Source organism: Macaca nemestrina, chromosome 2 (genome assembly GCF_043159975.1).
Source record: "Macaca nemestrina isolate mMacNem1 chromosome 2, mMacNem.hap1, whole genome shotgun sequence".
Taxonomy (NCBI): domain Eukaryota; kingdom Metazoa; phylum Chordata; class Mammalia; order Primates; family Cercopithecidae; genus Macaca; species Macaca nemestrina.
Window position 1 is genome coordinate 156188665 of NC_092126.1, and position 19173 is coordinate 156207837.

Below are 19173 nucleotides of genomic sequence, written 5' to 3' on the forward strand. Positions count from 1 at the left end.
AGATGCCACCTTTACTTGAATTGCAACCCTTACCTTTTCATCCCAGGCTGTAGGAGCAGAGCCTGACAACCAACACTTGTCTTGGAGATCACTGCATCTAGAATAATCCTCCCCTAGAGATCTAGGTGGACACATGGGCAAGTAGGGGCCTGGTGGCCCACTGATTTCCCTACTGAAGTAAAAAGCCAGATACAAGACTTCTACATCTGCAAAGGTGGAGTAGATGTGCTTTTCCCTACTTTTCCCACTAAGTATGACTAAAAACCCTGGACATTATGTATAAAACCAATGTAAGAGAATGCTGAAAGGTAGAGATAAAAGCCAAACCTGCTGTGGACCTCAGGACCTGAGGAACAACATAATGGTGAGTTCCTTGGGTTTTTTGTTTTGCCTCACACATCTGTGACTCTAAAGAAAAACAGGTAAAACAAAAGGTTTAAATAAGATCCAGAGTTTGATGACATAATACAAAAACAACCAAATTTCAATAGAAAATCATTTATCTTATCAAGAACCAGAAAGATCTAACACTGGATTAGAGAAGACAATAGATGCCAACAGAAAAACAAACAAACAGATTTTTAAAGCAGCCAGAATAAAAAGTGCTCCAACAGGCAATTATAAACATGCCTGAAACAAATGAAAAATAAAAAGTCTCAGCAAAGGGATAGACATTCTTAGCAAAGAAATAGAAGATATAAAGAACCAAATGGAAATTTTCGAGTTGAAAAATACAATAACTGAAATAAAAAGCTCAATGGATGGGCTCAAAAGTGAAATAGAGGGGACAGTTCAATAAGCTGGAACATAAGACAATAGAAATGACACAACTGAATAACAGAGATAAAATAGTATTAAAAAAAGAAACACCAAAAAACCCCAAAATGAACAGAGCCCTCAGGGACCTATGGAACTATAAGAAAAGTTCAAACATTCATGTCATCAGAGTCCCAAAAAGAGAAGAGAAAAGAGGGTGAGGCTGAAAAAGTGCTCAAATAAGTAATGGCTGAAAATGTCTCAAATTTGTCAGGAGACCAAAAAAAAAAAAAAACAAAAAACTATAAATTAAAAAGCTGAATGAATTCCAAATAAAATATACCCAAAGAAACCCATAGCAAGAAACATCATAGTCAAACTTCTGAAAACTAAAGACAAAGAAAAAAATCTCGACAGCAGGGAAAGATAAATGCATGTTTCCTATAAGGAAAAAAAATTTGAATGACAATGGATATCTTATCAGATAGCATTAAGGCCAGAATGTAGTGGCACAATATTTTTCAAATACTGAAAGAAAATAATTTTTAAACCAGAATTCTTTATCTAGTGAAAATATGCTTCAGGAATGAAGGGGAATCAAGATATTTTCAGACAAAGCAAAACTAAGAAAATTTTTGCCAGCAGACCCATCCTCAAAGAATGGCTCAAGGAATTTATCTAAATGGAAAAGAAATGATAAAAGAAGAAAACTTGTACTATCAGGAAGAAAGAACACAGTGAACAAAACTATGGGCAAATAAAATAGACTTTTATTCTTCTCTTTTCTAAATTATATTTGATGGTTGAAGCAAAAATTTTAATACTATCTGATGTGATTCTCAGAGTTTGTAGAGAAAATAGTTAAGGCAATTAGAGTATAAATGGTGCAGAGTAAAGGGACATAAGATGTTAGGTTTTTATATTGCATTAGAACTAGTAAAGTGACATCAGTAAGATATGATACATAAAATGCAGTACATAGAGCGACCAATAAAAAGTCTGTACAAAGAAATACACTCAAACACAGTCTACATAAATAAAACTGGAATTTTAAAATGTTCCTGGCCAGGCCTGGTGGCTCATGCCTATAATTATCCAGCACTTTGGTAGGCCAAGGCAGGCAGGCTCAGAGCCTAGGAGTTTGAGAACAGCCAGGGCAACATAGTGAAACCCTATCTTTGCCAAGAAAAAAAACAATTAGCTGGGCACAGTGGCACACATCTGTAGTACCAGCTACTCAGGAGGCTGAGGTGGGAGGATGACTTAATCTAGAAAGTTGGGGCTGCAGTGAGCTGTGATCACATCATGGCACTCCAGGCTGGGCAACAGAGTGAGACCCTGTCTCAAAAACAAAACAAAACAAAACAGTCTGGGCATGGTGGCTCAGGCCTGTAATCCCAACACTTTGGGAGGCCAAGGCCGGTGGATCACCTGAGGTCAGGAGTTCGAGACCAGCCTGACCAATATAGTGAAACCTCATCTCTACTAAAAATACAAAAATTAGCCAGACTTGGGAGGCTGAGACATGAGAATTGCTTGAACCCGGGAGGCAGAGGTTGCAGTGAGCCAAGATGTCTGCCTGGGCGACAGAGCAAGACTCTATCTCAAAACCAAACCAAATCAAACAAAACAAAACAAGAAAAAATTCCTGTGCAAGTAACCCAGAAGAAGAAAAGAAAAAGAAAACAGATAAAAAAAAAATTAAGAGAACAGAAATAAAAATAAAATGGCAGACTTAAAACATAACAATACGATAATTACATTAAAGGTAAATGGTCTAAATATACCAACTAAAAGACAGACATTGGCAGAATGGATTTTTTAAAATGATACAAGTATATGTTGTCTACAAGAAACTCACTTCAAACATAATGACGTTTTATGTAGAAAACCCCAAGTAAGCTACAAATAAAACCAAACACCAAAAACCCAAAGCCTCCTGGATTACAGAAGACAATAGATGCCAACAGGAAAAAAAAAAAAAAAAGAACCCTATCTCTGTATTTAATAAGTGAGTTCAACAAGATTACAGGATACAAGATCAACATACAAAAATCAATTTTATCTCTATATGCTAGAAATTAACATGTGGAAACTGAAATTAAATATACCTAACATTTGTAATTACTTATTTTTAAAAAGGTATAAATTTGACCAAATGTGTATAGAACTTGTATGCTGAAAACTATGCAACATTTATGAAAGGAATCAAAGAACAACTAAATAAACGGACGTATATACCCATGTTCATGGATTGGAAGACTTAATAGTAAAAATGTCAGTTCTTGAAAAATATACATGTTTAATGAAATTCCTATCATAATCCCAGCAAGATTTTTAATGAATATAAACAAGATTATTTTAAAATTTATATTGAAAGGTGAAGGAACTAGAATAGTTAAAAGAATCTTATAGACTGAGTGTGGTAGCTCATACTTATAATCCCAGTGCATTGGGAGGTCACAGTGGGAGGGCAGCATAAGGCCAGGAGTTCAAGACCAGCCTGGACAACATGGAGAGATTTCTTCTCTAGCAAAAAAAAAAAAAAAAAAAAAAAAAAAAAAGTCTTGTAAAAGAAGAATAAAGTGAGAGCAACCAGTCTATTCAATTTCAAGATTTATAGAGAACTTCAATAATCAAGACTGTGTGTTATTGGTGGAGGAATAGACACAGACCAAGGAAACAAAATAGAGAACCCAGAAACAGACCTGTACAAGCAGGCCAGTTGAATTTTACAAATGTGCAAAAGCAATTCAATGGAGGAAAGGCAGCCTTTCAAACAAACTGTGCTGGAGCAATGGGACATGTAGAGACAAATGAACCTTGATCTAAATCTCACACTCCAGACAAAAAGTAATTCAAAGTAGGTTACAGACTTAAGCATAAAATGTAAATCTATATAACTTTTAGAGAAAACCAGGAAAAAATCTCTTGAGGTAGGACTACACAGAGTTCTTAGACTTGACATCAAATGCATAATCCATAAAACAAAAAATTGATAAATTGTTTCTGATCAAAATGAAAACTTTTACTCTGCAAAAGACCTTGTTAAAAGGATTAAAAGACAAGTTACAGACTGGAAGAAAATATTTGCAAATCACATATCTAGTATCTCATAGACTAATGTCTAGAATATACCAAGAACTCTCAAAACTCAACAGTAAAAAATCAACAAGCAAACAATTAGAAAATAGCCAAAAGGTTGCAGTGAGAGATCGTACACTGCACTCCAGACTGGGTGACAGAGTGAGACCCTGTCTCAAAAAAAAAAAAAAAAGAAAAGAAAAAAAAAGAAAGAAAAGAAAAGAAAGAAGGAAAGGAAGGAAGGAAGGAAGGAAGGAAGGAAGGAAGGAAGGAAGGAAGGAAGGAAGGAAGGAAGGAAGGAAGGAAGGAAATAGCCTAAATGATGGGCACGGTGGCTCATGCCTGTAATTCCAGCACTTTGGGAGGCTGAGGCCAGGTGGATCACCTGAGCTCAGGAATTTGAGACCACCCTGGACAACATGATGAAACCCCATCTCTACTAAAATACAAAAAATTAGCCAGGTATGGTGGCCTGCACCTGTAGTCCCAGCTACTCGGAAGGCTGAGGCATGAGAATTGCTTGAGCCTGGGAGGTGGAGGTTGCAGTGAACCAAGAAGGTGCCACGGCACTTCAGCTTGGGCTACAGAGTGAGGCTCAGTCTCAGAAAAAAAAAAGGGGGGGGTGGGGGGGGGCAAGAAAATAGCCAAAAGACAAGAAGAGACATTTCACTGAATGGGATATATAGATGGCAAATAAGCACATGAAATAACACTAGCCATTAGGCAAAAGCAAATTAAAGACCATAGTGAAATATCATCACTACACACTTAACAGAAAGATTAAAATTTTTAAAATGGTGACAACACTACATGCTGACGTGAATGCTGAGAGACTGGATCTCTCCTACACGGCTGGTGGGAATGTAAAATACTACAGTCACTCTGGAAAACATTTTGGCATTCTCTTTAAAAACTCACAATTTCCATACAGCTCAGCAATTGCACTCCTGGGCCCTCATCTCAGAGAAATGAAGACTTAGGTTCACACAAAAACCTGAACATGGAGGTTTACAGTAGCTTTATTCTTAATCATCAAAAACTGGAAACAACGCAGATATCCTTCAGCAGATGACTTGTTAGGCACACTGTGGTACTTCCATACTGTGGACTGCTACACCCAACCACCTGGAATTACGCTGAATGAAAAGGTGAATCCTAGAGGTTATGTACTTTATGATTCTATTCATAAAATATCCTTGAAATGACAAAATTTTAGAAATGGAGAACAAAATAGTGGTTGCCAGGGGTTCTAGGGAAGTGAGGATGACAGGGAAGTGGATGTGGCTATAAAAGGGTGCCACTTTGTGGGATGGAGACGTTTCGTAGCTTGACTACAGATACTGCATCAGTGTCAGTATCCTGTTGTGATATTTACTGTGGTTTGTGAGAAGTTGCCACGGCAGGAAACTGAGTAAAGGGCACATAGCATCTCTCCGTATTATTTGTTACAACTGCATAAGAATCTACAATTATCTCAGAATAAGTTTAATTACAAGAAAAAGCCAGATACAGAACAATAGGATCTGTCTCTTAAGTCCCAAATTCCCAGTTGGCTGGCCACACACCACAGTCTCAGTTCTGTCCATAACCAAGTTTTGGGGATCTCTTCAAGTTTGCAATGTCACTTCTACTGAGATCCCTCTGACAACTTCAGTTAAGGCTCTCCTCAAAACCTTTTTTTTTTTTTTGAGACAGAGCCTTGCTTTTTCACTCAGGCTGGAGTGTAATCACCGCAACCTCCGCCTCCTGGGTTCAAGTGGCTCTCCTGCCTCAGCCTCCTGAGTAGCTGAGATTACAGGTGCCTGCTATCACACCCAGCTAATTTTTGTATTTTTAGTAGAGATGGGGTTTCACCATGTTGGTCAGGCTGATCTCGAACTCCTGACCTCAGGTGATCCACCCGCCTGGCCTCCCAAAGTGCTGGGATTACAGGCATGAGCCACTGAGCCCGGCCTCTCCTCCAAATTTTCAAGCTGTGTATTTTAAATCATGAAATGTTAGAGCCAGGAACATGTGAAATAATGGCTTGATAAAAGCATCCATCAGACCCCCAACCACCCTTCCTTTCAATGAATTATAACCCACGGAAATCCAGTGCACTTAGCGTGTCCAGCTTTGAGTGAAGCCCCCAAGCTTCCTGCCCCTGAGACTGCTGCCCCTCAACCTATCTTGCATGGATTCTGTAGAGCTGCCCAGACCAGAAGTCACTTGGCCACTCCTCTGCTCCAGGCGTGGTGGCCTGCCAGAGGCCAGAGAGTGGGTGAGTCACGCTCAGCAGTGCCTACAACTCAAGCCACTGCTCAAAGGCTGTTGTTTTATTTCTCGAGTTAGACCACAGGCTCTACAACAACCTGGGCCTCATTGGACACACACAGTGTGACGCTGAGACACAGTTCTCAATGCTGCTATGGTGTAGAATTTTTTGCAGAGGAGGAAAGACAGGAAGGCCTCTTGAGGTCAGTGTGAGTCAGGGACATTTCACTGGGGCATAGGTATATCACTCACAGGTTGAAGGTGGTAGACTGAGGCTCAAAGAGCAAGCGGAAGAGCTAATGTTCAACCCAGGTGGTCTGGAGTCTCAGTCCAGTGGCCGTATCCTCCACGGCCACGTTGCTAGTTATACTGGACAGAGCTCAGACTGTGCCCTGGCCTGTGTAGATGCACCAGAGGTTTTATCTGGGGGTCACAGCCACTGGGCATGGGAGGGTTGCTGGGGATTGCCGGGAAGGGACAAGGCATTTGTAGGCATACACCATCTGCTTTTACACTACCAAGAGTCACGTGGACCCCCTCCAGCATTTTTTTTCCCCCCGAGATGGAGTCTCACTCTGTCACCCAGGCTGGAGTGCAATGGCGTGGTCTCCGCTCACTGCAACCTCCGCCTCCCGGGTTCCAGCGATTCTCCTGAGTAGCTGGGACTACAGGCGCGTGCCACCACGCCCGACTAATTCCCCCTCCAGTACTGTATGTGTCTGACTGCATGAGGTGTGAGTGTGTGTGTGTATGACTGCGTGTGTATGATGTGTGTGTATCATTGCAGGTGTATGATGTGAGTGTGTCTGTGTATATGTGTGGGCCAGGTGTGTAGTCTGCAGATGTCTGTGCACGTCTGTGTCTCTGTGGGTTGTCTGTGCCTATGTCTCTGCATTACTTTCTATGTGAATCTAAGTGAGTTTGTGTGTCTCTGTGGATGTCAGGTGTCTTTGTGTCGCTGGGGCTGTGTGTGTGCATGCATGTGTGGTCTGTGTGTGTCTGTATGCATGTAGGATCTCTGGGATGTGTGTCGGTATGTCCATGCAGTGTAGTGACTTTGGGAGTGCACATGTGTGCACGTGTGGTATGTGTGCGGCCCTGCGCGCGTTGTCTGTGTACGTGCGGTGCCTGTGGGTATGTGTGCGCGCGTGTGCCCGGGGATGTGGTGTGTCCTCCTGCGCTGAGGCTCCGATGAACCCAGCTCAGTTCAGACCTCCCTGATAGTCCCCGGGCGGCCACCCCGGGGCGCGGCTGTCCACGAGGCGGGGAGGAGAGGAGTGCGTGGCTGGGTCGGCGGGCGGCGCCCCCGCTCCTCCCCGCGGGCCGGGCACACGTGGGCCCCGGGCGCCGCCTCCCCGCGCCGCCCGCCGCCCGCCGGGTCCCGCGCGTCCCCACCCACCTCGGGCCGCCCCCGCCGCCGAGCCGGCCCGGGGATAAAGTGGCGGCGCAGACGCCGCACCCTGTCGCCGCGAAGCCGGTCGCGCGCAGCTCGTCCCGGCCCTAGCCCGCCGCAAACGAAGATCCGCGGCGCTCGGGGAACGCGACAGCGGCGCTCGTGGCCCCGGTAACTGCCTCCCGGCCCCCGCCCCAGCCCGCCAGTGCCGCCGTCAGGGGTGGGGAGCAGCATCGGGGTCCCGGAAACACCCGGCGTGAGCTCCCTCTACCCATGTGTGCGTGTGTGTGTTCACGGTGTGTGTGTGCGCGCGTGTCCTTGTGTGCGCGCGTGTGTGTGCGCGCGCGCCCTCCCTGCTCCCTCGCACCAGCCCCCAAACCAACTTGTCCCCATCAACTCCATCTTTCTAGTCCCCACCTTCCCCGGTGCAGACACCGGCGAAGCGCCCCCCGGTTTTCCCAGGGGCATTTCCGATGACAGCTGCGGGGCTACATGTCCTGTACTGTCGGAGACGCGCAGGAAGCAAAGTTTGTGAGAAACCTTGGGGGCGACTTTGCCTCGGGCACCCGCATTTGTGCGTCTGCGAGGTGCCTCGGTGTGCGCCGAGCTAGTTTCCCAGTTTCCCGGGCCCCTCCCTGCTCCAAGCCCCTCCAGCGATTTGTTTAGGAAAAGTGATGACATGAACTAGTAGTGGAGATTCGCAGCGCCGCTCCCCGCCCTGGGGAGGGAGGGGAGCCCCGGAGAGCCTGCCAGTGGGAGCTGGAAGCAGGCTCCCGGCTGAGCGCCCCAGCACGAAAGGCAGGGTCTGGGTGCGGGAAGAGGGCTCGGGAGCTGCCTTCATGCTGCCTTGGGGCCGCCTAGATGAGGGAACAGCCGGGTTTGCCTGGTTCTGATTCTCCAGGCTGTCGTGGTTGTGGAATGCAAACGCCAGCACATAATGGAAACAGGTTTGTCATGTATCCTTGGAATTTCAGATGGGAGGAATAATCTGAGTATCATCCACCTCATTACTGTGCCCACTTGAAACTGTTCCTTGGAGATTTTAAGATAGATGGGTCTTCTTGCAGCTGGGTCTTTGTACCCATAGAGCTGACTGTAATTTCCACTTGATTACAGCTAAAATAGTCTTTAAGATGAAGTTTCCTGAAATGATTTAAAATAAACACAGATGGGAAGGGGGAAAAGCTGTAATGAGGCACTTAAAAAATAAAGTGAGCATTTTCTTAAGAACAAATGGGATTTTTCAGTCTTGGAGAGGTTTGCAAGAAATATATGTATTTTTTAAACCTTTGAAACGGAGGGGTTTTTAAAACTGCTTTTAAAAAAATGTTACTGACTCTGAACTAGGCTTTTCTCTCCTATCCATACATGTTCTTGAGATATTTCTGACTTTGGAATATGTCACTTTCCTTCTAGGATCTGAAGACCCTTCCAGAATGCCAGAGGAAAGTTCCCCCAGGCGGACCCCGCAGAGCATTCCCTACCAGGATCTCCCTCACTTGGTCAATGCAGATGGACAGTACCTCTTCTGCAGGTACTGGAAACCCACAGGCACACCCAAGTAAGTCTTCCTTAAAGAGTCACCCCAGGTGACAGGGGAGCTTGACCCCTGCTTCTCCTCTGGTCGTTATCATGTGCCATCTGGGGCGGGGCCGCTTTCTCTATGACCTACTTCCCCTGCTATTTTAACGTTAGGCTGAGCAATGTTAACAAAGCTAAAATGTATACTTTATAATTTTTAAATTAAGAAGCAGGAATTCTTTTTCCATTATAACAACTCAGATATGGATCCTACCGTATGGCAATTTTCAAAAATTCCACATGACTTTATTTTTTGTACTGGAGTTGATTTCCTGTTGTACAGGCATTCATTTAAAATCAAACCCAACAATTAAAGAAAATCCCCTAGATGGATGAGAAACCCGAAGTAATACATATATCTTCACCTTTGCTCTCTTTTCCTGCTTGTTTCTGAGCTTCAGAAGATGGCATACATGTGTCACCAGGAAGACAGGGGCCTGGGTATTTCCTTCCGATTCCTTGCCTGCTCAATTACTTTGTACATTTTCCATCAAGGATTTGTCTTGCTATTAGAAGCAGGCACTGGGACTACACGCAAGACAGTTGGTCTCCTGCTGCTGCTCCCTCCTCTTGGATGAAGCAGGAAAACCCTGCTTGTGTGTGTTATTTGGAAAAAGAATTTATTTGTGGTAACCAGTTGGCCTGGTGACAAGTGAACATTTCCTGTTCCAGGGACATTTTACCTGTTTTGTAGGCCTCTTGTCTCCTAGGGATCATTGTGTGGTTGGATCATGTCTCTCTTTGTGCTCCAGTAATCACCCAACCCTCACACAGGTGTAAAATTTCTTCTCTGTCTTCATCAAGGTATGATTCAGGGAGCCTCACATCAAAAACACAGAGATACGGACTTTTAAAACCCGGCGTAGAGTCACAGCTTCAGGGCAGCTATACATACTGACTATGGTTTCTCTCTAGTGTTTTGAAGTGTGTAATGTGCTGAGAAGGGTTCCTACCAGTTCTGGTAATACATTTCTTAAAGAATGTGTCTGTACGTGCATATGCATTAGAGGAAGTGTGGGGGGTTGTCGAGCATTATGATGCTAATTAATCATTAATTCTCCACTCTGTCTTAACTGGCTGTAGAATTGCTCAATCTTGGATTAATTTCTAACAGATTAGTGGTTTGTGGTAATTTGATCAATATACAGAAAGAGGACAAATAATTGAAAATAGAAGTTTTTAATCTGAGTCTCAGACTTGGGGGGCTTTGTTGGTTAAGTAGTGAGGTTGTCCTAGTTCGAAGTCAACAAAATAAAGAGGTTCTGCAGTCCTGGCACAGGGGGAGGGCGGTGGGTGAGTGTGTTCGAAATGGTCAAGTTGGCTGCCCTGCCCTCTCCTCGCCTGCGAATGGTTTTCACAATCTCTGTGCTGAAGTTGCATTGCAGGGAGCTCTCTCTGCTCCGTTGCTTTTGCTCTAGTTAGAAATGATAACTCAACTTCTGAATTTAAACTGGGCTGCCTCTTGGATGTCAGCGTCCGCCTTATGGTGGTTGCTGATGGGCTTAAGAACAGGGGTGGATGGCTGGGGCAGTTCAGCCCCAGAATTTGGAAGAAAAATATGGGTCTAGAAAAGGTAAAGGGAAAAAAATATTGAGGGCAGGAGTACTGAAATAGAAAGAGCAACAGAACCATGAGCATGTGCGGCTCAATGAACACTTTCTGTTGTGTTTTCCTCAGTTTACCAAAGAGGAAGGGACTGGCTAAGGTCCTACCTGCCCTGCCTCCAGCCCCTGGAGATGATGCAGAGGTCCTGGAGGCCCCTTGTCATGACTCATGTTAACCCTGTGCTTGCTGGATCTTGGGGCAGCCTTGGGGATCCTAGCGTGGGGGCTCAGGGCAGACGTTTGTGCCAGCCAGCATGAAACACCTCTGTATCTTCATAACCGAGAGCAGCTGCTCAGCATGCCTGCCCTCTTGCATGATCTGGGAGACCCCCGCAGCATCATTATAATAAGTATTATTATTATTGCATGCACAGAATCATTCATTCTGCTTTTAGGAAGAGGGAGGGGACCTCAAATCACCAGGGCTTCAATCTTTCCCCCCAGTCTCTTTACCCCTCTTCAGCAAAACCAGGGCCTGGCTTTGTGCAATCCTGCCTCTTCCCAGTTAGGAAGAAAGAAGGGAGGAAAAGCAAGGGGCAAAAAAAGAGGAGACTGAACCCTCCCCCACTACTCTACCAACTGTGGGCAAAACCTGGGTTAAGAGCACCTCATCTCCAGCCCCGCCTCTGCTCTCTTTCTCATAGAGGCCCTCGGGACCTCAGAAGCCACCCCGGGGGCCCGTGGATATCTTATTATGCAGAAGGATCTGTGCCAGCCTCAGTTAGTCAGTACTGGTTTGGGTGGATTTTCTGGCCAATCAGTTACCTCCAGCTCCTGGAGCCTGCCATGAGCACCTACAAGGACATATTGCCCTCAGAGGACCTGCTGGGTTCCAGGAGTGGCTCTGCAGGTGGCTCAGAGCAACACCAAGCCACAGGTGTCAGTCGCTGCACTGGGAACCTGGCTTAACCCGCTTTATGGAAGCAAATTCTGTCGTACAAACACCAGCCTCCTCAGACTGGACCCTGAGAAAGAGAAAGCATGTCTTGGGTTAGCCTTTACCGTCAGTGCTGTTTTTAACATAGCAGGCCAGAGTCTGTATTTCATCATCAGGAATCAGAGCTTAAACTCCATTTGGCAGTGCCAAGGCAAATTCATGCTGTAGTATTTACAGTAATAACAAATCTTATACTTAAGGCATGGCAGAATTATCTCATATTAATTGAGTGCCAAGTATGTTCTAGGGTCTGGACTAGATTCTGTGCACACATTATCTCATTTTACCTTCACATCAATCTGTGAGACAAGTATTATTATTCTTACTATTCCCATTTTTACAGATGAGGAAACAGAAGTCCAATGTTACAAAGTATCTTTCTACAAATGACCCCTGCTGGCAGTGGGGGAAGGCGGGGGGATTTGGTCCACATTCTTCTGACGTGGACCAAATCCAGTTGTTCTCCTTACACCACCAAGCAGGACAGATTTTGTGTTTATAGTTAGTATTTTCCTGATAAATTTTTAGATTTTGAGTTGGGGTAAAGATCACTTCCTAGGGTAAAGAGGAAGAGAATAATGAATTCTCCCTAATCGTTTGCTCATGATATATTAAAAGTGGGAAATGACCTGGGTTCAGTGGTACACATCTGTGGCCCAGAAACTCCAGAGACAGAGGTGGGAAATGCCTTGAGACCAGGAGTTTGAGACCACCCTGGGCGACATGTTGAAATTCTGTCTCTTAAAAAAAAAAATAGATCAGAGATATGTGTCTATTCTGAAAACAACAACAACGAAAAAGCGGAATTTATGCCCTTGGCTGACTAGCTGCCTCATCCAATTCAGCATGCTGGAATTTAAAAATATTGGCTGGGTACAGTGACTCACACCTGTAATCCCAACACATTGGAAGGCCGAGGTGGGTAGATCACCTGAGGTCAGGAGTTTGAGACTAGTCTGACCAAAAGTGGTGAAACTCCCTCTCTACTAAAAATACAAAAAATTACCCAGGTGTGGTGGCAGACGCCTGTAGTCCCGGCTACTCGGGAGGTTGAGGCAGGAGAATCGCTTGAACCCAGGAGGCAGAGGTTGTAGTGAGCCGAGACTGCGCCACTGCACTCCAGCCTGGGTGACAGAGTGAGACTCCATCTCAAAAAAAAAAAAAAAAAAGGGTACTGGATCATGAGCAAATGTCCACTGATGCTATCACAGGGTGATGGAGACTGGCCCATGGGTGAGGGCGAGCTGCTTTGTGGGCTCTTGAGCTAGGAAGTCACGGTTGCTCTTGTGCCTCTTTGAGAAATATTTAGCACCTTTGAATTCAGCCCACCAAGTGGCTCTCAGTTCATAGAAAGGACACCTGGAAGTTAACTGTGAGAATTCCTTACCCATGAGAATGACTGAATGGCAGTGCTTGGGTGGGGGAAAGGGTGTGGTGTGAAAACAATGTGCAATTTGATGACTTAGACTCCAAAAATATCCTCATTTGACACTGGAATGACCAGGAAGGCTGGAGAGCAGGCTGTAATTATATGATTGTACAACTCTGACCCCTCCCAGGCAGTGAATTCAAGGTATGGAGCAGACCATATTTGCTGTTCATCTGCAAGGACCGGCGTGAAGGAGGTGCTGAGTAGAGGGGTACCGAGTGGACACATCTCACTCCCATCTTTCTCTAGCGCTAGTGCACCCATCCGCTCGCGCACTTGGCCTTCCTGGCAGCCCCTCAACTCTGAAGAACTGGCCCACTTTCTTTTCTGTAGCTTCTGTTAAGATGATAACAACTGGTGTATTGAAGGAACTGGCTCAAAGTTTGATTGTCCCTCCCTCGCTGGTGTCCCAAGGCACATCTCTGGGAGGCCAGCCCTCCCCACTTCCTCCAGAGCCCTGCCCTCAGGCCTCCAGCAAGTGCTTCCTCCTTTAAATCTCTGTTTTGCATTTTGTTCCCAATTTGCCTGCATTTATGGAGACCTTCTGGAACAGAAGCCCTTTCTCTGAACCTTATTGGCCTTGCCTTCTAGTCCTTTCTCGCCTCAGACCTCGGTCACGTGGCTTTTTCCCTCCAGGAACTTTGTAACCACCCCCTCCCCATGGCTCCCTCCTCTCCCACCTGGTCTGCTCCACCGGTCTGAGCTGCCTCGGGGCCAGGTGCAGCCTGCATGGTTCTCAGGAATTTCCTGCCGGTGACGTGGAGCTAGGTGCTGCAAGGGGAACACAGGCAGGGGAGGGACTAGCAAGGGAGATCTGGCATCGTTTCTGGAACCTGCCCAAGTTCTCAGAACTGTGGCCGCTTTCAGTGGATCTAGAACCAATAAGACAGGGCTCCCCACTCCTGCTGTTCCTTCCCTTGCTCCTGGAGTGGGGCTCAGTGATGGCCCCCATCACAGCCCTCCCGTTCCAGGCCCATGTTGATCCCTTTCTTCATGAAGTCTTCACTCCCTGTGTGTGTCTGCAGCAATGGGCAGTGCCATCTTCAGGCACTTCCACCACCTATGCCAGTTTACCTGGAGGAGAGGCCGTGCCCTGAGGCCTGGGTAGATTTAAGTGGTATAGAACATCCCCCCTTCTTGCGTCCTTGTAATGTCCTCCTCACATCAGCCCCCAGTCAGACACGGGTGTGGCACCTGTGGCTCTAGGAAATAAGGGCCCCTCCCAGCCATCTGGATCCATCTGGAGGTGAAGAATTTTCACCATCTGCTTGGACATAATTCCATCCCCACGGCCTTCCAGAGACTTTGTCCTCAAAGGTGGGACTGGCTTTTCTTTCCCCGCCCTTAGGTTTTCTAAGCAGGTTGTCAGCCGGCTGTTTAGTGCTTTCTCTCTCGCACCCCCTGCTTTGGGGGTTTGTTCAGTGTTCTGGGAAGCCTTCTGCACGTCCTGTTTTCTTCTTTGAGCGTAGAAGGGAGTGTGAATTTCCGTCTCCCCAGGCCGCAGCTGCTGAACCCTGTGGCCCTTCTGAACTCATGCCACCTGCGACCAGGTGTTCCCGCATCACCAACCAGCTGGTGTAGCACAGATGGTCCCTGGGGTCAGCTAAATCACACAACTTATTGTCCCTTCAGGTGGCCATTTTGAACTCCGCTCTGTCAGTCTCTGCAGGGGTGAGGACGGCCTGGCTCCCACTCAGCACCCCTCGCATGCAGCTCTGTGGCTCCCCCATACGGCTCCTTGCTCTCCTCTCCCAGGATCCAAAACAGCAATTCATTCAGCAAATACTTCCTTATTGACGTCTACATGGTCCTTGGGTGCCAGGGTGGGGAAAGGGTGGCAAAGATCATGTATCTGATGAAGGGGTGGGGATGGACCAACACGTGGATAATTATAATATGATGCAGCCAGGACCTAGAGGCAGGGCTGCTGCTATGCCATGCAGAGCCTTTGTGCAAATCAGACAGAAGTGCCCACTGGGCAGAGGCTGCCCCGTGAGTTGATGAGCAAAGTGTGGGCTGGGTCGCAGCTCCTACTTGCCCTTCTGTCCCGTGGCCTGGATGGTGTTCCACCCTTGGAAAGGGCACGTGGGGGGAGGACCCAAACACAAAAGCATGAGCCAAAGGGTGGGTGTAGGGGTCCCAGCTTTGTATCTCAAATAACCAGCCAGATGGAGAGGTTCATAGTAATCTAGGTGCAAGGCGAAGAAGGCCGAGTCATGGCAAAGACATAGCACTTCGTGGTAGCGGGGGATGGAGAGATGAACAGGGACCATGCCTGAGGATGCATGGGCAGCAGAGGGAGAAGGAAGGTGACTCCCAGGTGTCTCTGGTGTGATGTCAGAAGGAGCTGGTGTTATTGAGGGTGTGGGAATGTGGGATTCTCCTTCACAGCACACACCTTTAGCATATTCTCAGCTCAGAACACGGTGGGGCTGCTGTGTGGCAAGGAGGACGCATGGGATCGCCGCAGGCTGCGGGTCATTTGTTGGCACAGCCCTGGGATAAGCCAGGAGGGGAGTGAGGAGAAGGAGCAGTGGCCAATGAACTGATTACATTTCAGACGCCACCATACAATATGAATCAATATGAATCACAAGTGACTGTGCTGAAGGGAAGGAAGGAATCAGCTTACACTCTCTCCCTACAAGGAGGAATCAAAAGTGAAGCACCTTTGACTTATGTCTGTTGTTCCATAAAATTTACTCTTAAACTCTGAGAAAATGGGCCCTACCATGCATTTTCTAGCAATGACATTATTTTTAGTCAGATTATTGCATTTTAGTAGCACCTGTATGTTATTTTGTCCATTTTAAGAATTTTCAGAAGTTTCTTTTTCTTGTATGAAGCTGTTATTTCTCCTTCTGATGCTTCTGCTTTTGTGATAGCATAGCAAATTGTTTTATTTTTAAACAGGGCATTTCTTTAGGGCTTTTTAAAAATACTGTTCAAATAGAAAAGATCTTTTGATGGCAAGAGGCAAGGCCGGCTGCTATTCTTGCAGTTGAGTTTTTCAACAGCTTCGTTAAGGGATAATTTCTTCCAGTTGCTGTAAGAATGTTCTGCTGATACAAATCTGGCTTTATTTTGCAGTAGAGTCGAAGAAAAAAAATAGCAGAATAAGCTGCTTCCTGAATAGCAACCTTTGTCCACCATTGTCTATTTATTGGCACCTTTTGGGTTTAGATCTTAATCCCAGATGCACTTTGTCCATGAATGCAAACCAAACTATTGGTCATTGTATACACGGAGGAAATGGTCTTTACTGGTGCAAATTTTTACAGCTGAGATGACAAGATGACCCTTGTCCCATATTGCAGGGTCATCCAAGGTTCTTGTTGGTAGGAGGTTCTTTTCATTTCACATAGCCTTGTTCATTAGGGGATGGGGGTGGGGATGCAGCGGTGGTCGGCGAGTGAAACGGGGTGACATTGTTCTCTGTGTGTTTGAAGCTGTAAGAAGAGCTGTGTGCTATGTGTCCCTCCACTTGCAGCTGGCCCAAGCTGACCTTTGTGGCTGTCTGCTAACATGCCTTGCTCCCAGGCTAACGCTGACCATTTGTTCCTGTGCATGGTGTTCCACACAGTCTCTTGTATATGATGATGAGAAGGTATGCCTCACCTTCCCCCAAAAAGATTCAAACCACATGCTTCTCAGGGAGTCATAGCTCTAGTGACAGTCTGAAGAGAGGATGGGAGAGAGGGAGGGAGGCAGGGAGGAAAGGAAGGAAGTAAGGAAGGAAGGAGGGAGGGAGGGAGGGAGGGAGGGAGGGAAGGGAGGAATGAAGGAAGGAAGGAAGGAAGGAAGGAAGGAAGGAAGGAAGGAAGGAAGGAAGGAAGGAAGGGAAGGAAGGAGAGAAGAAAGAAAGAAGAGAAGAGAGGAAGGAGAAAAAAGAAGGCAGAGGAAGGATAGAGGACAGAAAGAAGGGTGGGAAAACAACAGACTGAGCACTAAGGTATCTTTAGACATCAGCAGCTGTCCCTGACTTTGGGGACTTACAGTAGGTTCATGGATAGTTTTAGGGGGTTAGAGTCTGGGGCTTTTGACCTCAAAGGTGTGTATACACTTCTCTAGAAAAGGAAGATGGATCACAGGCTCCACGAGACTCTCAAAATGGGGGTCAGTGACCCCAGAGTTCTTTGCTACCTTCGTCATTTCATAGAAGGAAAGACTGAGGCCCGGGGGTGAAAGGAGCTTCTCAGGCTGCCACAGGGCTGGCTCAGGGCTGCAGGGCAGCCTCCTGATTATGCATTGCTTCTGCTTTGGGCTCTTCCTCAGAAGTTTCCCCCATGCCTTCTTCTGATCAATTTAAACTACAAGTTAGCCCTCCCCAGGAAGGACTTGAGCAAATGTCCGGTTTGGAGCAGGGCTTGGAGAGGTACCAGCTCCCTATCTCCCATGGCCAGCCTCCATTTTGCTGGGTCTGTTGACAGTGGTTAGCAGTATTAGGGCACTTAGGTGATGCCCACCGAGGCTGCTAATAAGGGCAGATGGACCTCAGAAGAGATGACCAGAGACCTACTTAGAGCATCCAGGAGATAGGTGGGAGGAGGGGAGAAACTGTGGGAGGAACAGGAGCCCAGGAGGCCTCTGGGAGAACAAGGGTCAGAAGAAAGTGGCAGACTCTTATGAGGGGGCCCCAAACAAAAAGGAGGGAAGGAGGGGAAAAAAGAATGAAAAGGGAAAGAGATGGAAGGGCACAAAAAAACTGCACATGTGGCCACATACAGCCTCTGGTTAATGTCTCCTTATCAAGGCATGTCAATTTTCCCAGGTCACTGACAGTCTACTGGATTAGAGATTGAAAACCTTTAGTTAGGAAATTGCTGCCTTTAGACATTTTAGAAGTTCCCCTCTGTTTATCCTGTTCCGTCAATCTTAAAGAAACGTGTTTCAGGGAAACATTGCCTCTCTGAACAGCAAAAGCCAATGGTGCATGGAGAAGAGCGGAGGTCCTGGGGCAGGACTGCCAGGACCACACCCTGGTCGACACTGGCCAGGTATGGGCCCCCAGAGACACTACTGACCCATCACTGCAGCAGTTTTCTCATCTTTAAAACAAGGACTAATAGCACCTTTCCCACATGGGTGGTGTGGGTGAGAGAGAAATGTGGGCTCCCTGAGGGGTCAATTTAAACTCTCCTGATTCCTTTGTCCACTTCATCTCCCTGCACCATCGTTCTGGGGACTCTGGACCTGTGCCAGGCTTGTCGATTGCCCACCATTACCCCTTACTTCCCTCCACCCTCATGGCAAGCACCAGCCACAGAGGACCCAGTGTGAAAGCAGTCATGCTTTTGACAGATTCCAACCTGACTGCTGCCCTCACCACACCAGGCCACAGGCTTTCGCCAGGGCTCAAGTTACTCACCTTTTTTTTTCTTAACTTTTTTGTTTCTTCAAATGAAACTCAGTTCTATGTCAAGGAGATTTCAGGCTCCCTAATAAACTTCTGCAGTTGCTGGGTGCTTCTTTTACAAAGTAAACAAAACAAAAAAGCCACAAGGAAGCCGGCCTTTGGTGGCGAAATTCTTTTTGAGATAACACATAATAAGGTTAGTTCAACACTTTTCTTTTATGTGGAGCTCAGTACAAGATTTGTGGCATAACTCTTGACTGGAAGGAGAACCAAACAACCCTTAGCTATTATAGCTGGAAGTCAACTCAAATAAACCTTCCTTAGAGCATCCAATTTTCAGAGCATCCAGTCAAATTTCAGAAAATTAAGAATACCTTAATCCATGTCTTAAGGTACTCTGGTCTTTGGCATATGTTTTTCCTTTGGTCCTGATTACGTTATCATGGTTGGTGGAAATGTTTATGCTGCAGAGAGTGAGACTGTTACTACAAGGGCCATGTGCTGGATCCAGAGTGGACAAGATAGTCTAGGGTATGTTAGGAATCTATTGCTGTTACTCAGCCCTTGATTCTGTGGGTTGGCGATTAGTGCTGGGCTCAGCTGGGTGGGTCTTCTGCTGCTCCCAGCCAGGCTCCCGCATATATCTATGGTCAGTTGTGGATTGGCAGGCACTGGCAGGCCATCTAGAGGCTTGCCAGTCTTGGATGGCTTTACCCACGTCTGGTGTTGGCAGGCTGTTGGTAGGATCACCTCAGTTCTTGTCCATGTGGTTTATCATGC

At 46.4% G+C, this 19173-nt stretch overlaps 1 protein-coding gene across 5 annotated transcripts in view; it reads left to right on the forward strand.

Annotated features, from left to right (window-relative positions):
* The first annotated feature begins 7500 nt into the window (after positions 1 to 7500).
* LOC105477808 (monoglyceride lipase) overlaps positions 7501 to 19173 on the forward strand; it is a 137094-nt gene continuing 125421 nt past the window's right edge. Inside the window, exons 1-3 of one of the 5 annotated variants that reach the window (XM_011734598.2) lie at positions 7724 to 7742; positions 8388 to 8433; positions 8903 to 9047. In XM_011734598.2, coding sequence (XP_011732900.1) covers positions 8424 to 8433; positions 8903 to 9047 — 155 coding nt within the window. In that variant the 5' untranslated portion in view covers positions 7724 to 7742; positions 8388 to 8423. The other 4 variants (XM_071092305.1, XM_011734599.3, XM_011734601.3 and 1 more) reach the window with 4 other exon arrangements.